Source organism: Chiloscyllium plagiosum, chromosome 36 (genome assembly GCF_004010195.1).
Source record: "Chiloscyllium plagiosum isolate BGI_BamShark_2017 chromosome 36, ASM401019v2, whole genome shotgun sequence".
Taxonomy (NCBI): Eukaryota; Metazoa; Chordata; class Chondrichthyes; order Orectolobiformes; family Hemiscylliidae; genus Chiloscyllium; species Chiloscyllium plagiosum.
Window position 1 is genome coordinate 16,603,165 of NC_057745.1, and position 18,896 is coordinate 16,622,060.

General features: G+C 42.9%; 1 protein-coding gene across 5 annotated transcripts in view; it reads left to right on the forward strand.

Annotated features, from left to right (window-relative positions):
* The window catches only part of atp8b4 (ATPase phospholipid transporting 8B4), a 246,700-nt gene that overhangs the window by 195,128 nt on the left and 32,676 nt on the right, over nucleotides 1-18,896 (forward strand). For all 5 annotated transcript variants that reach the window (XM_043677403.1, XM_043677404.1, XM_043677405.1 and 2 more), the window contains 3 exons: nucleotides 3,491-3,655; nucleotides 4,596-4,707; nucleotides 17,093-17,198. In XM_043677403.1, the coding sequence (XP_043533338.1) occupies nucleotides 3,491-3,655; nucleotides 4,596-4,707; nucleotides 17,093-17,198 (383 nt within the window). The remainder of the gene's footprint in view (nucleotides 1-3,490; nucleotides 3,656-4,595; nucleotides 4,708-17,092; nucleotides 17,199-18,896) is intronic.

Genomic DNA, 18,896 nt, shown 5'->3' on the forward strand with positions numbered 1-18,896 from the left:
TTACAAGGTTGTTGCCAGGGTTGGAGGATTTGAGCTACAGGGAGAGGTTGGGACTGTTTTCCCTGGAGCATCAGAGGCTGAGGGGTGACCTTAAAATTATGAGGGGCATGGATAGGGTAAATAGACAAAGTCTTCTGCCTGGAGTCGGGGAGTCCAGAACAAGAGGGCATAGATTTAGGGTGAGAAGGGAAAGATATAAAAGAGACCTAAAGGGCAACTTTTTCACGCAGAGGGTGGTACGTGTATGGAATGAGCTGCCAGAGGATGTGGTGGAGGCTGGTACAATTGCAACATTTAAGAGGCATTTGGATGGGTATATAAATAGGAAAGGTTTGGAGGGATGTGGGCCGGGTGATGGTGGGTGGGACTAGATTGGGTTGGGATATCTGGTCAGCATGGACGGGTTGGACCGAAGGGTCTGTTTCCATGCTGTACATCTCTATGACTCTATGCCTCTAAATCATTAATTCACCACCACCATTATGCAGCATGGTGGGATTCGAACCCAGGTCCCCAGAACATTACCGTGGTCTCTCGTTGTAGTCTCGTGATGATACTCCCGGAGGAGCTCACCAACATCTTCTTTAGAACAACCAGCGATGAGCAATAAATGTTGCAGCACCCACTGAACCCACGAGAACTAAAAAAAAAAGTTCCATGTAGATCTAACAAGCTCTTGAGATTTGACAGTACGTTACATTATAGACTCCCTGCAATGTAGTGTAAATCTGTCACTTTGTAGGCACTTAAATAGCGATTTACGAACTGTTTGCGTAATCAGTGTTAATGGGTAAGTATCAAATCTAAAACCTGCCAATTTACACCTCGACATGATCTCTCCTCCTTGAATATTGACATGAGGTTTATGAATGCCTTCTCCTTGGGGCTTCTCTGTATTCCAAACTTTGTGTAAGTTTGGAAATTTAATTTGAGTTTCATTAAAAGCAAGTTTAGTCTGAAGACCCTTTTTGTGATACTCAGCTATCTTGCAATTCAGTTGAGGAAAAAGCAATAAAAGTTTAAGAAGGACACAGAATTCCAAAATCTCTTACCTAGAATTGCACCTCTCTTTCAAATTTGTGGCCCTTCGGAAGTTAATAATGCATAATATTAAGCTCGGTAAGTGACTTATAAATAACTACTGCAGAATGTACTTGTTATTTGAATGTAGGTGTGTGGTTAGCAAGCGTCTCCTGTTAAGAAGTATGCTTGTATCAGACTTTATTAGCCACCATGTTTTGAATGTTAATGCAAATGCAGTGAGTTGAAATTACTGTTGCTTCTAAGCTACTTAACTACTTTAAGAAACCCAAGTAACATAGCATTTACTTCAATGACTCACTGTCCAATTGGTAAGCCTTTGCTTTCATGAACAAATTTGATTATGGTATGTTAGGATGGTACAATGGCTCAGTGGTTAACACTGCTGCCTCACAGCGCCAGGTATCCGGGTTTGATCCCATTCTCGGGCGCCTGTCTGAGAGGAGTTTGCACATTCTCCCCGTGTCTGTGTGGGTTTCCTTTGGATGCTCTGGTTTCCTTCCACAGTCCAAAGCTGTGCAGATTAGGTAGATTGGCCATAGTTTCCAGGGATGTGCAGGGTAGGTGGGTTAGCTGTAGGAAATGCAGGGTTACAGATGTAGGTTAGCAGGGTGGATCTGGTTGGGTTGCTCTTTGAATGGACAGTATAGTCTCAATGGGCTGAATGGCCTGCTTCCACATTGTAGGGATTCTATTCCATGGTAACATTTAATTTTTGTATTAAATACCAGATGTATCTTACTACATTATTAGAGCAGTTGTATTTACTACTAATGAGCATAAATGTATTTGAAACATGAGTCATAAGCACTGGAAAAATAATGTCCAAACAGAAATAGCTTAATATTCTTTTTGCTTTGATTGAATCATGAATGTAAAATCATTTCCATTGTGGTCTGAAAATTTTGATCTCTAGGCTAATTGAAATTCATACAACAGTAGATTTTAGGAACCAATTAGGGAAGCCTTTAATCCACAGATGATGCAAAAACAAATGTCTTTGTGATTTCTGCGTTACCTCTTTTGACCAACATTTACCCGATAAAAGCTGCTTACATTTCCAGAAACATACTGGGAGCAGCCATTCTGTGTAATTCAGTCTCTGATGTGACTCATGACAGAAATACTGCTGCCCACAGACGCACAAATGTGTACAAGGTTGTTTAAATGGTGCACTAATGGCCACAATTTAGTAATCACCCATCAGTGTGTAACATTTTTCACATTTTAGATAAAGCGAATTGAAGCCTTAAGAGATATAAGATCTCTGTGCTGCCTTGTTGATGTTCAGGAATGAAAAGGAAAGTTTCAGTGGAATGTGGTTTCTCATAGTCTCATACCAACCTGAGAGGATCCTTATTTTCTAAAACATCTTCATTATGCCACCATATATAATTTATTAGATTATGAAAGACTAGCATTTACATAGAACCTTTCATGATAACAGAATGTCACAAAGAGTTTTACCAGTGCTTTGGAAGTCTAATTCCCTCTGTCCATGGCTGCTGTGATCTCCAGCATTTGTTGTTTTCAGTAACATAGCAACAGGTTTGCCCACAACAAACTCTCATATACAGTACGTCAATGTGATAATGACCAGATAATTTGGTCTTGCTTCATTGGTTAAGGAATAAGCATTGGACAAGACAAGTGAGCAGAACTGCTCAGCACTTTGATTTTTGTGCTCAGTCTCTGGAGGGAGGGGGGCTTGAACCAATAACCTTTTGGCTCAGAAGTGAGTGCACAATCAACTGAGCCAAGGCTGAAAACTTCCTTATAGTTTAGAATGTTGCATTATGTAACTTGAATGGTTTATCAGTTGTGTAAGTGCTGGAGATTAATCACTTCATATTACTGCTGATGCAGTAGTCCCTGGATTGCAGATGAATCCCTGCCTCACATTGCAGCTGACCATAGCAATAGATGTAAACCACCAAGAGAAAATTAAAATATAGGAACTGTTCCAGGGCATTAGCATCAGCGGTAGTATGAAATTATTTATCTCCATCGCTAATACAACTGATAAGCCATTCAAATTACACCGTGAAACATTCTAAACTATAAGTAAGTTGCCAGCCTTGGCTCAGGAGAAAGTGAGGTCTGCAGATGCTGGAGATCAGAGCTGGAAATGTGTTGCTGGAAAAGCGCAGCAGGTCAGGCAGCATCCAGGGAACAGGAGAATCGACGTTTCTGGCATAAGCCTTGGCTCAGTTGATTGCACACTTCTGAGCCAAAAGGTTATTGGTTCAAGCCCCCCTCCCCCCAGAGACTGAGCACAAAAATCAAGATTGATACAAAGAGCTGAGGAGTTCTGCCCTCTTATCTTGTCCAACATTGGAGCAATCAAAAAGTTATTATTAGTTGCCCCTAAAAGTACAATATATTATAATTTTCTAGAATTTACTCTTTAAGAAAATGCTGCTTTAATCCTCATTGTGATACTACACAGGAATTTGCAGGAGAAGGTCTACGTACATTAGTGCTCGCCTACAAAGATCTGGATGAAGCTTACTTTAATAAGTGGCAGATAAGACACCATAATGCCAGCACTGCTCTTGAGAACCGAGATGAACAGCTTTCTGCCTTGTATGAAGAGATTGAACAGGACCTGATGGTATGACCGTGCAGAGTATTGCGTTGTCACATCAGTGAATTGCAGTACTTGATTTATACATGAAGGTTGTGGCTTACGTATGATGCTTAGCTTCAATTTTATAAGTGATTATATTCATATTACAACCTGGCCCTTATGTTGGTTTGACAATGAGCAGATTTTCATACATAATTATTCTGTTTAATGCAACCAAAGGGAGACTTTTACATACATTTTAAAAATAGGGAATCATCAGATTTTATGATAAATTTCTTAAGAAATCAATACAGCATTCAGAATACCAATAGTATACAGATAATTTTGACTTAATCATTAAGTGGAAATCAGCAAAACAAAATTGTGAAGTATCTGATGCATATCTAGCTTTTCTGGAGGTGTTAGGGTACAGTGTCTCTGTCTCACGTTCAAATCCCAGTCCAAAACTCGATGGGCATGAAACGTGAGTTCATAATGCAGCCAAACAGGCTGTGTAAGAAATCCTTACAACATACATCATTGGTGGGTGGTAAGAGTTGGAGAGATTCCTGACCAGCCATGTAATGGAAAATAATTGGACCCTGTACCATGAGTGTTCATAGCTTCAGGCTACCACATGAGTGTAAGTGCGTGTAGCCCCAGTAACACAAACTCATTGGGAGCAGGCTGGCGCAGTCAGCTGGACAATGTCGATGAATCAGATCCTAGCCAACTGCGTTGAGCTCGCTCTTTGGTCTGGCTAGGCTGGTCTTGGGTCTTGCCTCCTTACCCTTCCTGTTGTAGCGGTAATGGAGCAGTGAGTACTACCTGCCTTGCGGCAGAGAACACAACAATAAGAAGACTAACAAATATAAATTCTGCAAAATATGGATCAATATTTTGTTTAGACATATTGACTATAAAAGCTTAATAGAGAAATATTAATGCATAGCAGGTAATTAACTGTGTATTTAACGCTATTCAGTTGCTAGGTGCCACTGCTGTAGAAGACAAATTACAAGAAGGGGTTTCTGACACAATTGCCAACCTAACCCTGGCCAATATCAAGGTTTGGGTACTTACAGGAGATAAGCAAGGTAAATAGTAACCTCATTATTTTATGAAAGATTATTTTAATTTTGGCTGTTTATGCAGATAAACCTATTGGATTTAATCCATCTGAGCTGTCTAATCTAATTACCAGCAGAGTGGAGTTGAATGTTTAAATTGAAATGTTCTCATTTGCATTTGACTTTGCAAACTGAACTCAACATACATTGCTCATTCACTGGCTGTCAATTAATATCTGGAAGGGTTCTTTTTGAAGATCCTTTTACTGTGTATAAATGTACAATTTCATGTCAGAAGGGTCACATTAGAAGTGTCAACTATTTTTGTGTGAGAATATTCAGTGGACTTTGAACTGACAAGCAACCCCGTTTGAGCCAAATGGTACAGTACACAAGTTGGAGTATTTAAAACTTTACTCGCTATTTCAATGTTTTGAGTTAAAAGACAGAATTGAATTACAGATTTATTAATCCAAGCAGGTCCTGGGTGAAGGGGCTGGTGGAAGGTAGGCCTGTCCTTTTTCTCCTGCCAAAGGAGACCAGATGCCATCAGCCTGACACAGATTGCACTGTCCTAGGTGGCTAGGTGCATTGTGAGAAGAAACACCCAGCCATGAAACAGCAGGTCAATGACCTTTGGCATTGCGTAAGGCTAAGTGCTGTCACCTTCTCTTTGCTATCTTACTCACTCTAACTCTGCCATTGCACAAAGCTAATCATTTACCACTCACACTGTTTCACGCACCACCTTCCACTCACCTCATCCTCCCAAAGTAGTCACCCTTCCTACCACTTGCATTTCCTCCTCACTCACTCGGAGCACCTCCTGCTCTTTCACCACCACTACAGCTTTTCCGGTCACTTTCTGCTCACTCAATTTCTCCTTTAGTCACAGTGGATGATGTTACAAATTCCACCCTCCCTCCCAGAGCTCCAGCTCTACCCTGTGTCCTCCCAAGCTGTGGCAGATCCCATCTGTATGTTTGAAGGAGCCCCACCTTCACAGTTATTATCCTGTCTGCATCGCAGCATAATGACTTGACTCTCCTCACACTTGCTTTTACTGCTTTCCTCAACACAGCAAGGTCTCTCCCTGGTAAACCCCTTTGACATTTGCTCTCCTGGACTGAGAATGTCCAACCACCTGGACGGAGCTTGTAATATGCCCTTGACTGAGTTTGGCAGCATCCCTGACTGACCCTTCACTTAGGACTATTCCCCTTTGGCTTTCAGACATGGCCATTGGTTAAAGCATTCTCATTATGTTTGCTGAGTAAGCAATTGGCACACGCTGTGGGTGTGACCTTGACATAGCGGCGTGCCATGTAGTCATACACAAACATACAAACCAGGAACTAGAGTAGGACACTTGGCCCATCGAGCTTGCTCTGCCACTCAGTAAGATCACAGCTGATCCAATTTTAACCTCAACCTTCCTCCATAAGCCCATAATCTTTCATCCCTTTGGTAATCAAGAATCTGGCAACCTCTGCCTTTAAAAATGTAAAGATTCGGCATCCACTCCTTTTGGGGGAAGGGAATTCCAAAGACACTCAACCTTTTGAGAGAAATAAATGTTTCCTCATCTCTGTCTTAAATGAGCAACCCATTATTTTTAAACTGTGACCTCTAGTTCTAGGTTCTCCCAAAAGAGGAAGCAGCCTTTCGACAGTCACCCAGTCAAGTCCCCTCAGAATCTTATGTGTTTAAGTTTATTCACCTCTGACTGTTCTGAACTCCAGAGGATACAGACCTAGGCTGTCCAGCCTTTCTTCAGTTTTATGTCCACTCCCTTATAACCACGGGAAACTGCCTGGCCTTCGGTCAGTGCCAGGCAGCAAGGCAAGGTAGAGATGCGGTGAGTGTCCATGTAGGTGCAAAATGAGTCAGAAAGGAAGCTGAGAGCCCTGAGATGCATTTGCACGGACGCATGAGATGGGCGTGTCCAATTTGCACAAAGTGACCTGGCAGGAGCATCGCAATGTGAGGTGTCAGTGACCTCCAAAGTGTGATAGTGAAGCGTCTTGAGTTAGTCAGGGATCAACCACAATGACACGGTGAGGCTGCAGCTTTCCTGCTGCCGACTTCCATGAATGAAGACTGGAGGGAGGCGACGTTCGCTGAGATGTTGCTGAATGATGGTGAACATGGCAATCAACCAGCAAGCTCCATCCTCCAGGTAACTGCACGGACGTTCACATTTGGAATTGTCACCATCCAGCTTCTCCCCAGTACTGATAATGAGATGAGTGTAGCTAATAATGAGTTAAGGTCCTTGCCACATAATGACAAGGTTCTCATGTAGCTATGGAAAGCTTAAGAAGAAAATCAGACTTTGTTTTCTTGAGGAGAATCTCAATTTTTCATTCTTGTTCTATTTTCCCAAACCTTTCGCTATTACCCACACCACACAAGGATTGGGAATATTCCACCAATTGTGTTTAGTAGCTGGCTGAATGGCATTTGAAATGACTGGAAAGAAATTGAAATTGGTGGATGATATACAAAACTCAACCCAGTCAGGCTACAATAAGTCATCAAGTCACATCAAAACAGCAGTAAACTCGAGAGGCAGAAATGAGATGATTCCACAAAAGATGGGCAGAGATCCAAGGCCTGAGATTCTTGAACCACGTCCAACCCAAAAAAACTGCTAATAATGCAGGATACGATGAGATTGTATTGTTGAAATCTCTCTGAGGTTGGTTGGAAAAGCCTTGGAGACTTATAAAGTCCACATTAGAATGAGTGAACTGTAAGGAAATCAGGACCTCTGCTTGGAATGGAGGTTCACCAAGATGGTCTGTCAATTTGTGTTTGGTCATATCACAGCAGAGAAGGGATATCTACTGTATATTAGTGTTTCACCCTGAAAAATGTGGCATGGGAAGAGTTAAATGATCAGATGTTTTATTAACAATGAGTACCGGAAGTCAGGATGATGGAAGAATCCACATCGAGGAGATAGTGTTATGCAATGGAGGAAAGAGATGGGAAAAGATCCTTAATGATTGGACTGTGATCATCTGATGCAGTGGCTTATGAGAAATGGTAGTTACTAGGGTCTTCATCATGGAGACGGATTAAAATGGACCCTTGGGAAATGGGGTAGGCACAATCCCTCAGCTGAGAAAAGGAGAACAGAGTCTGGGAAACTTTGGTTTGAAAAGAGAAACCATCAGCAAAAAACAATGGAGGCACAGAAACTGTACAGCACAACAGTGTCTTTATGTGAAGCAGCCGGGAGGAAGGATAATGAAAACATTAAGAACAAAAGGGAGCTTCAGTCAAGGAGGATAAATCTGAGTCACTGGATGTTGTCATTTGAAGTGAAAGCTGATATGAGTGGTGTGGATTGGTAACAGCCTGATTCACAGCAGACAGAATATGGATAACCCAAAGCAGGGCACAAACACAATTACATCAGATTATCAGCTGTTCAGTTTTCGCTGTGATATTGAGAACTACTGCCATGATTTAAAGGCACAGAAGAGAATGGTAAAATCAAATGTGAGAAAAATCAGATCTTCAGATAAATTGATGTTTGACTGGGAAATGTACAGTTCTCCTAAATGGATTCCTTTATATCTTTTATTTCACAGATATTGAGCTGTTTTGTTCTGCAAACTCCAATGGTCAAAAACGGACTCTTTGTTACAATTAATGCTTTCCATTGAAACCCATTTTTCAAAATAGTTTTTTTTATGGTGAGGCCCATAAATCATGATGAAGGCTATCTTGCAGTCTTGTTTGTTGCCTTCAACTTCAGCTGCATCCTGCATCTTAGACCTCAAACTTACATCTTGACTTACGAAGCAAAGCATCACTTAAATAAATTGGTTTAATAGAATTTTTGCGCCACTGCAATGTATGTGGGGTTTGAAACTCCCAGAGCGGAGGTCCAATTCCAAACTGCTCCATCTTTGTTTCCTGTGGGCTTGCAGCCAGTGGTCTGGAGTTTTTTCTTATTCATTCATGAGATGTGGCATCTCTGACTGGCTCAGACTTTATTGTTTGTTCCTACTTGCCCTTGAGAAAGTAGTGATGAGTTGCCTTCTTGAACCACTGTAGTCCATCTGTTGTAGATAGTGCCATTCGAGAGGGAATTCCTCGATTTTGACCCAGCGACAGTGAAGGAGTGGCGATTATATTTCCACGTCAGGATGATGAGGGGAATTTGAAGTTGTACAGGATGTTGGTGAGGCCGCTTCTGGAGCACTGAGTAGAGTTCTGGTCGCCCTGTTATAGGAAAGATATTATTTAGCTGGAAGGGATTTAGAAGAGATTTACCAGGATGTTACTGAGAATGGAGGATTTGTGTTCTAAGAGGCTGGATAGACTGGGACTTCCTTCCTCTGGAGAGTAGGAAGTGAGGACAGCCCTTATACAGGTTTATAAAATTATGAGGGGCATAGATAACGTGAATGGTGTCCTTTCATTGAGGTGGGGATTTCGAGATGAGTGGGAATATTTTAAGGTAAAAGGAGACAGATTTAAAAAATAAACAAATGGCACCCTTTCATATAGAGGGTGGTTCGTGTATGGAATAATCTTCCAGAGGAAGTAGTGGATGCAGGTACCGTTAGTGTTTAAAAAACAATTGGACAAGTACATGAATATGAAATGGAGAAAGGGAGGACTGCAGATGTTGGAGATCAGAGTTGAAAAGTATGGTGCTGGAAAAGCAAAGCAGGTCAGGCAGCATCCAAGGAGCAGGAGAGACGACGTTTCAGGCATAAACCCTTCATCAGGAATATGGACTGAGCACAGGCAGGTGGGACTAGTTTAGTTTGGGATTATCAGTATTGACAGGTTGGATCAAAGGGTCTGTTCCCATGTTCTGACCAATGATCCGGGTGGTGGTGTTCTCTTGTATCGCCTGCCCCTGTCCTATATGGAAATGGTTGTGATTTTGGAAAATGAAACAGAAACTGAAATTGCTGGAGAAATTCAGAACAGTTCTCCCTGAAGCCTCTATACCATCTACAAGGCACAAGTCAGTAATGTGATTCAGAACGGTTCTGATGAACAGTCACCGGACTCGAAACATCAAACTCTGTTTTCTTCCCACAGATGCTGCCACACCTGGTGAATTTCTCCAGCAATTTCAGTTTTGTTTCAGATCCCCAGCCTGCAACAATTCTTTGTTGTATTTTAGTGAGTTTAGAAGATGCTATCTGGGGAGTCTTGCCTCCCACTGAGTGTCATTAATGGGGAGGTTGATTGTTTATGAATGCAGCTCCAATCAAGTTGCTGCTTTGTCCCAGATGGTGTCAAGCTTCTTGAGTGTTGCTGGATCAGCACTCCTCCAAACACTGGATCACAAGTGTGCATTGTAACATAGTTATTTGCACTGATGTTGCTGTTTATTCATACCAGAATGAGCCGGACTCTTGTTGAAAAATAAAAGCAGACATCTCCTGAAAATACTCAGCCAGTCCAGCATTATTTGTGAGGGGTGTAAGATATTAATGTTTCATATTGATGATCTTTTGTCAGAACAGGAAACGTTTGGGAAAGCAGTAGATTAGATTAGATTCCCTACAGTGTGGAAACAGACCCTTCAACCCAACAAGTCCACACCGACCCTCCGAAGAGTGACCCATCCAGACCCATTTCTCTCTGACTAATGCACCTAACACTATGGGCAATTTAGCCTGGCCAATTCACCTGACCTGCACATCTTTGGACAGTGTGAGGAAACCGGAGCACCCAGAGGAAGCCCACGCAGACACAGGGAGAATGTGCAAACTGCACACAGACAGTCACCCAAGGCTGGAATCGAACTTGGGACCCTGGTGCTGTGAGGCAGCGGTACTAACCACTGAGCCACCGTGCCGCCCATCTGAGCCACTGTACTGCCCATCTTGAGACGGTCACATTAACTCTGTTTTGTTCTCTTCACAGATACAGTGCTGAGTATATACAGCATTTTCAGGAGATGTCTGTTTTTATTTCTGATTTCCGGAATTGACAGTAATCTGCCTTTTAATTGTTACAGAAGAATGATGTTTTGATCTATAGATGTAACCTTTGCTGATTTGCTAACACTTTGAGTGCACAGTGGGTGCTGTGGCATCTCCTACACATGTATATGCCTCACATCGTTGTCAAAGTGCCTGTCCTTGGCTATTGGTTTTGGTGATATGTGAGAAAACTTGGTAAGTGTACTGCTTGACCACGACAATCCCATCGCATTGAGTGATGTCACCCTGAGGACCCAGAGCTTGAAGCTTTAATGGGGCCATGAACTTGATGTAATCTTCCAATATGAACAATTGTTGAAGCACAAATGCAATCTCGTAGTGAGGTTGTAACACTGTATTACCTTATGTAGATGGTTTATGTGTGAAATAAATTGGATTTATGACCATGGTCCAGCATATTGAAGTGTGACAGCTTTCTTAATTTGTGTTAACCAAACTGGAAGATTGGATTGTCACAGTGTGCACTTTTCAGGGTAGTACATGGCTTTTGTGACCTAGAGGCTAGACACATTAGATTTATCACATGTTATATACAGAAGCAATACCTTTCCCCTGACAATTGATGTATTGATTGTCCCTCAGGAAAATGACACTATTGTTGATTACCTAATTCTCAAAAAAGCTAAGTACAGTTAGATTCGGAATAGAACCTTGAAACATTATAAAATACATTTAACCTTTCCATGACCTCTTAGAAACCAATCTAACCCAGTACATTGCTTGTTTAAGCTTTCTTTGTTCTTAGGCCATTACACTTTTCAAAGAGTTGCTTTTGTTTGCTCCTTTCCAGCTAAAGGCCATCCAATGCCTTACGAGAATTTAGTAATTTTGCTTATTTGCTATTGTGTAGTTTGTGGATCAGTGAGAAAATGAAACACAATCATTGTTCAAATGAAATTTCTAAGATAGGACTTTGAGTAGTTGTGGATTGGCTAACATTTAAACTATCCATAGGAAGCTTCAGTTAGCTTGCTATTGAGTCATAGAATCACAGAGTCATACAGCGTGGAAACCGATCCTTCAGTCCAACTTGTTCGTTCCAATCTAGTTTCCCAAACTAAACTAGTCTCACTTACCTGTGTTTGGCCCATATCCCTCTAAATCTTTCCTGTTCGTTTACCTATCCAAAGGCTTTTTAAATGGTGTCACTGTATCTGCATCTACCACTTCCTCTGGCACACAAACAACCCTCTGTATGAAAATTGCTGGAGATCACAGTGGGCCAGCCAACATCCATGGAGAGCGAGCAAGCTAACATTTCGAGTCTAGATGACTCTTCATCAGAGCTGAAGAGAGATGTAAAGGGGACAGCATTTATGCTATAGTTGTGGTATGGTGTGAGGGTAGTGGAGGGGAAGGTGCTGGTGGAGAAAGGACGTTGCTAGTTCAGATTAAGTGATCGGAATGTGAGAATGGCAGAACAATGATATGTCTGCTGACAGACTTGAAAGGACGAGACAAAAAGAATTGCAGATGCTGGATCCAAGGTTCCAGCAGGGGGCTGGAAGAACACAGCAAGCCAGGCAGCATCAGGAGGTGGACGTTCCAGGTGTAACCCTTCTTCAGGACTGAGGGTTGGGTGTAAGGGGAGCTGCAGATAAAGTTGGAGGGCTGCGAGGAACAGTGGTGAGGTGGGGATAGGTGAACGTAGGTAGAGGGTATAACCTGGTTGGTCAATTGGTGCAACTAATCCAGTTGGTAGCTGGAAGGAAGAGTCAAAGAGAGGAATGGAAGCAAGGGGGAGGGGCTGTGAAGGGAGTCAGGAGATGGGAAGAGAGATTATTTGAAACTGGAGAATTCAACGTTGAGTCCTCCAGGCTGTAGGGTGCCCAGGTGGAAGGCGAGGCCGAGGATGGTCATGTTGGAAAGGGGGTGGGAAGGGGAATTATAATGGGCGGTGTCTGGAAGAATGGTCATGTCGGAAAGGAAGGGAAAGGGAATTAAAATGAGCAGTGACTAGGAGGTCAGGTCAACCCCTGTGGGCCTGGCTGAGATGCTCAGCGAAACGTGCCCTGAGTTTACGCTTGGTCTCTCTGATGTAGAGAAGACCACTTCAGGAGCACTGGATACAGTAAACTAGGTTGGAGGACAACACCAAGTAGGCTGCTTCACAACCACCTGATGAAGAAGCAGCGCTTTGAAAGCTGGTGCTTCCAAATAAACCTGTTGGACCATAGCCTGGTGTTGTGTGATTTTTAACTAGGTGGGAGGAGAAGCAGGTGAACCTCTGTCTCACCTGAAAGGACTGTTTGAGGCACTGGATGGAGGTGAGGGGGGTGGTGTGCCAGCACGTTCTGCATCTTTTATGATTGCAGGAGATGGTACTGGGGCTTTGGGGGGCATTGCTGGGGAGATTGGCATGAACCAAGGATTTGCAAAGGGAACGGTCCTTGCGGAAGGCAAAGAGAGGTGGAGGGGGAACATGTTCTTCGTGGTGGGATCCAGCTGGAATTGGTGGAAGTGTTTAAGGATGATACATTGGATGCAGAGACTGGTGGGGTGACAGGTGAGGACAAGGGGTTCCTGTCTTTATTGTGTTTTGGGGTGGGGAGTTCAGCAGTGGAACAGGGAATGGAGGTGGTGAGGCGGAGGGCTGTCTGGATGACAGAAGGGAGAAAAGCATGTTGTTCGAGATAGGTGGACATCTGGGATGCTGGGGAGTGGAATGTCTCAATGTTCGAGCAGATGCAGCGAAGGCAGAGGAATTGGGAGAATGGGATGGAGTTCTTGCAGGATACTTGGTGGGAGGAGGTGTTGTCCAGGTAGTTACAGGAGTCTATGGGTTTGTAGTAAATGTCCATCTGGAAACTGTCACCAGAGATGGAAATGGAGTGGTCAAGAAAGGGGAGGGATGAATTTGAGGGCGGGGCAGAAATTGTAGGCAAAGTTGATGAACTGCAAGGACAGACAGTCCCACTGGGATGGGGGGAGGGGGGAGCAAGGACATGATAACAGAGTGTAAAATTCTAAAGGAAAAGGAGGAAATGGTTAAAGTTTGAAGGTGTTGAATTCAATATTGAGTCCAGGAGGCTGTAAAGTGCCTAGTCTGAAGCTGAGATGTTGTTTCCCCCAGTTTGCGCTGGGACTCACTGGAACACTGCAGCATGTCGAGGATAGATATGTGAGCCTGTGAGCAAGACGCAGTGTTAAACTAACCGTTACAGGAAGGTTGGGGTCATGCTTGCGCACAGACCAGAGGTGTTCCGCAAAGCAATCACCCAGTCTGCAATTGGTTTCTCCAATGTAGAGTCGGCCACATTGGGTGCAGCAAATGCACGCAATGCGCCCAATTCCAGTGAATCACAGCGCAAACTGGGGGAACAACATCTCAGCTTCAGACTAGGCACTTTACAGTCTTCTGGACTTAATATTGAGTTCAGTACCTTCAAATTGTGAACCATTTCCTCCCTTTTAGCATTTTCCAGTCAGTTATCATGTCCTCTCTCTCCCCTCGTCTGTCTGTCCGTCCTTTCCAGTCTGGCAGGAGACAACACCATTGTTCTGCCATTCTCACATTCCGATCACTTAATCTGAACTATCGACGTCTTTTCTCCACCAGCACCCACACCCACCCCTAAACTATAAGCATAAATGCTGTCCCCTCCACACCTCACTTCAGCTCGGATGAAGAGTCATCCAGACTCGAAACATTAGCTTACTCTCTCTCCATGGATGCTGTCTGACCCGCTGTGATCTCCAGCAGTTGGTGTTTTCAGTACAGATTCTAGCACCTGCAGTCATTTGCTCCTATCCTTGGTGTGAAAAGGTTGCCCCTCGGGTCGGGTCCCTTTTAAATCTTTCTCCTCTCGCCTTAAAAATATGCCTCCTAGTTTTGAACTCACCCACTCTATGGAAAAGACATTTGCTGTTCACTTTATCCATGCCCCTCATGATTTTATAAACCTCTATAAGGTCACCCTCTCAACCTCCCACACTCCAGTGAAAAAGGTCCCAGTCTATCCTTATAACTCAAACCCTCCAATCCAGGCAACATCCTTTTCTGATCACTCTCCAATTTAATAATATCTTTTCTACAGCAGGGCGACCAGAAATGTGCACAGTGTTCCAAAAGTGTCCTCGCCAATGTCCTGTACATCCCAACTCCTGTACTCAAAAGGTCTGAGCAGCCATTTTTCAGTGGATCATTTTTCAGATGCTCACTTACACTTATGTTTCAAAAAGTCCAAAATATCCAACTGACAGACTGCTCAGAGCCATTGAATCAGGTCAAATACTTTGAGACAAAAACAGAAATTGCTGGTGAACCTCACCAGGTCTGGCACCATCGAGAGGGAGAAAGCAGGGTTAACATTTTGAGTTTGGCAACTCTTCTTCAGAATTGATAGCAGCTAAGATAAGGTGTTGTTTTTATATTAAAGGTGAGGTTTGGTGGGGAGAACTGAATGGAGAAGTGGAGATAAGAGCCCACAGAAAGATATGGAAGGGGTGGGCCAACAAGGGGATTATTGACAGTAGGCCAGGAGAGAAGAGAAGCTGAATAAGTGATAATGAGAGCTGAGAGTAGGAGAGAATCAGTATGTGCTAGAAGCAACCCCATGCCATGAAGGATTGGGTGTGTGGTTTGTGAAAAAATATGGTCAGATGGAATCAATATTGAGTGCTAGAGGCTGCAGGGTCCTCACGCTTCCCCTTGTTTGCCGAAACCTATCATTTCTCTTTCTCTCTCTGGGATCCTTCTCCACCTCTCTGCTCATCTGTCCACCGCACCCACCCCTATCCCCCACCTCCCGACCCCCCCAAATGTATCTTCAGAACAAATACCAGATTTTCTTAGCTGCCATCAGTTCTGATGAAATGTCACTGGACTTGAAACGTTAACATTGCTTTCTCCCACAGGTGCCGCCAGACCTCCCGGATTTCACCAGCAATTTCTGTTTTTGTTTTCAATCATCAGTATCTGCAGTTCTTTGCTTTATTCAAATATATTACTTTGAAAGTTGAAGTTTGGCTAAGTTGCATTGCCTGCCTTCTTCTCCTGTTAGTTACTGACCCTTCAATGAAATTTTACTTCCACTCGAGACAGACAATGTCTTTTCTAGTCCAGTATCTCATACTCTTGTAATTCTCTACTGCTTATGTGCCTATCTCTCTGAGGAGCATCTGTGTTGGTAAGAAAATGTGAGAATGTGTTGGCTATATGTAAAGCTGTTTATACATTTGCAAACATAATTACGTAGTTTTTTTTTCTAGATTGCCTTCATGTTTGGATTTAGTTGATGGAAATGTGTTTTTGATGAATAACCTGTTTTCAAAAAAAAACACCCATCCATTCTGGTGTATGTTCATCATCTTAAGTCTGGAAGAGGCTTTAACTTAGTTTGCTCTCAGGGAAACTGGGGCATTTTGCAGAGTATCTAAGGCAGAGGAAAATCATCTAGAATCATTATTTGTGGAAAATGTATGGACAAAGCAGAATTGGAATGGTTTAAGTCCAGTCTGATGAAATGGATAACCCGTTTGCTCAGATACTATTAAAGGATTACCAAGGATTAGCTTGTCATTTATTATTTAACTGACTAATCAATTATTATGGCAGATTAAGTGGTGATTTATCTAGCTGTTGTGTGGGGAATATTGGCTGTTATTTTCGCCCACATAGCATTGACTGCATTATAAAATTTCAGAAGTAGTTTGCATGGAGTATATTAAGTGTTTTTACATTCTTGACAAAACACAATTCAATGGCGGGGAAATATATTAACTTTAGATTTCTGAAATTTGCACTCCACATTGGAAGAATGGTGATGCAATTGGGTGTCTATTGTAAGATTCACTGAGAAGCTATCAGAAAATAAAAACAAGCAAAAGTGTGTTTTGAGGTTGTGGAATACACTGCCAAAGTTAATGATTGAAGCAGGCAGCATATCAGCATATCTTAAATAATTGGATGATGAATAAAGAAGTAAAGGATAGGAGAAGATGACAGACATGAAAATAGGACAAGTGTTCCTGTGGAGAAAAAGCACCCAAATGAAGACATAAGATAGAGAGGTCTGCTTCAGTTTACCATTTTCTGTATGATTCTACAAAGCCATGCTCTGCAGTCTCCTTTGCCCTCTAGTTTTACTGTGCCAACTCAATCATCATTGCAGTCTACACTAATCAACTCCTGTCTAGGAACAACCAGCCTCCTGCCATCTTACCTTGTTCTAAACACAGTCTTCCAGTCATCAGTGTCCCTTCTCCTTTTCACTATTTTTCTCAAAATCTTAGTACTGGGATCTAAGTGTCACAAGGCTGATGTCATTGTTCATCGTTGGTCTCCTCAACTTCGGTGAAGTCATGGGCTTTGGGTTTTGTCTTTCTTTTTATGTGATGAACCTTCAGAAGGTTGTTGAAAATAAGTACCTTTGATTTTTTGCATTGCCTGACTCTTTGCATTTCCTTTTCCTGTTTCCCCGCAGAGACTGCAATGAATATTGGATACTCATGCAACATTTTAACAGATGACATGAATGAAATTTTCATTGTGTCAGGCTACACTGTACTTGAAGTCCGTGAACAACTCCGGTAAAAAAATACTCAAACATTTTTGCATGTCACAAATCTTTCCAATGCACTTATGCAGCTCATTTTATATATATATATAAAATCAATATGTATGAAGGGATAAATCCATAGAATCGCTGTTACATTTCAAGATTTTGTTTGACCATTCTCCCACAGATGTAGATACTTTTAAAGCTTTTTACTAAACTAACTGTACACCTAAGTTTAAAACATGAGGCATGTAGACAAGTGGTAATTAATATGCTAAATGAAAATTATTTTCCGACTAGATTGAACAAGCAATTTCTTAGGTTGTCTGGGCAATCTCCCACCGTACACCCATTGTCTGGGCAATCTCACACACCGTACACCCATTGTGTGGAAAACATTTTGGCTTAGAAAGGGTGGAGGTTGGAAAGTTGTTTCCATTAGGCACGGAGACTAGGACCCATGGGCATAGCCTTAAAATTAGAGGGGGTCAGTTTAGAGCAGAATTGAGGAGACATTTCTTCAGCCAGAGAGTCTGGGCCTGTGAATTCATTGCCATGGAGTGCAATGGAGGCCGGGACATTGGGTATATTCAAGGCAGAGATTCATAAATTCTTGATCTCGCAAGGAATTAAAGGATATGGGGAGAGTGTGGGTAAGTGGAATTGAAACAGCCATCAGCCATGATTAGAGTGGCACGGTGGCTCAGTGGTTAGCACTTCTGCCTCACAGCACCAGGGTCGCAGGTTCGATTCCAGCCTCGGGTGACTGTCTGTGTGGAGTTTGCACATTCTCCTCGTGTCTGCCTGGGTTTCCTCCGGGTGCTCCAGTTTCCTCCCACTGTCCAAAGATGTTTTTCATCACAAAGATGTGCAGATCAGGTGAATTGGCCATGCTGAATTGCCCATTGGTGTTAGTGTTAGGAGGGAAATAGTCCTGGGTGGGTTACTCTTTGGAGTGTCGGTGTGGACTGGTTGGGCCGAAGGGCCTGTTTCCACACTGTAAGGAATCTAAATGGTGGAGTGGACTCGATGGGCCGAATGGCCTTGCTTCCAATCCTATGTCTTTTGGTCTTATGGTCTTATTTTGGTCTCCAAAGCAGCCTAAGTCAGTTACATAATTTGAAAAATGTTCATAATGATACCATCGCATTTGAAAAGAAATCCATTTTGGATTTTGTAACAGTGCGGTTATGTACCAATGTAGTTTTCCACCCTAAATCCCCAGGCGGACAATGGATAGACTGGTTTGTACGTGCAGAAATGCCACCTTTTTGTGAATCCAATGATGGAATACTTTGACCCTAAATCAGAAGTGGGTGCTGGGCTCCATAGGTTCACCAGACAAAAGCTATGAGACCCACCGTGTCAGCTTTTTGCTAAAGTGAATGAAACCAAACCTATTGCCCAACTTTTTCATGGTTCTCTAACTTTCCCTTTTTTAAATCTTTATCTACGTTCTCCCTAAAAGATAATGGGGAGGTAAGGGGACGGCAATGGCGTATCCTGATGAAGGCCTTATGCCCGAAACATCGACTCTCCTGCTTCTCAGTTGCTGCCTGACCTGCTGTGTTTTTCCAGTGCTACACTTTTCGACTATGAGGAGAGATGGGCTTGTCTGGGTCCCTCCCCTCCCCTATCAGCGTTCCAAAAATACCACTCCCTCCGTGACTCCCTCGTCAGGACCACACACCCCCCACCAACCCAACCTCCACTCCCGGCACCTTCCCCT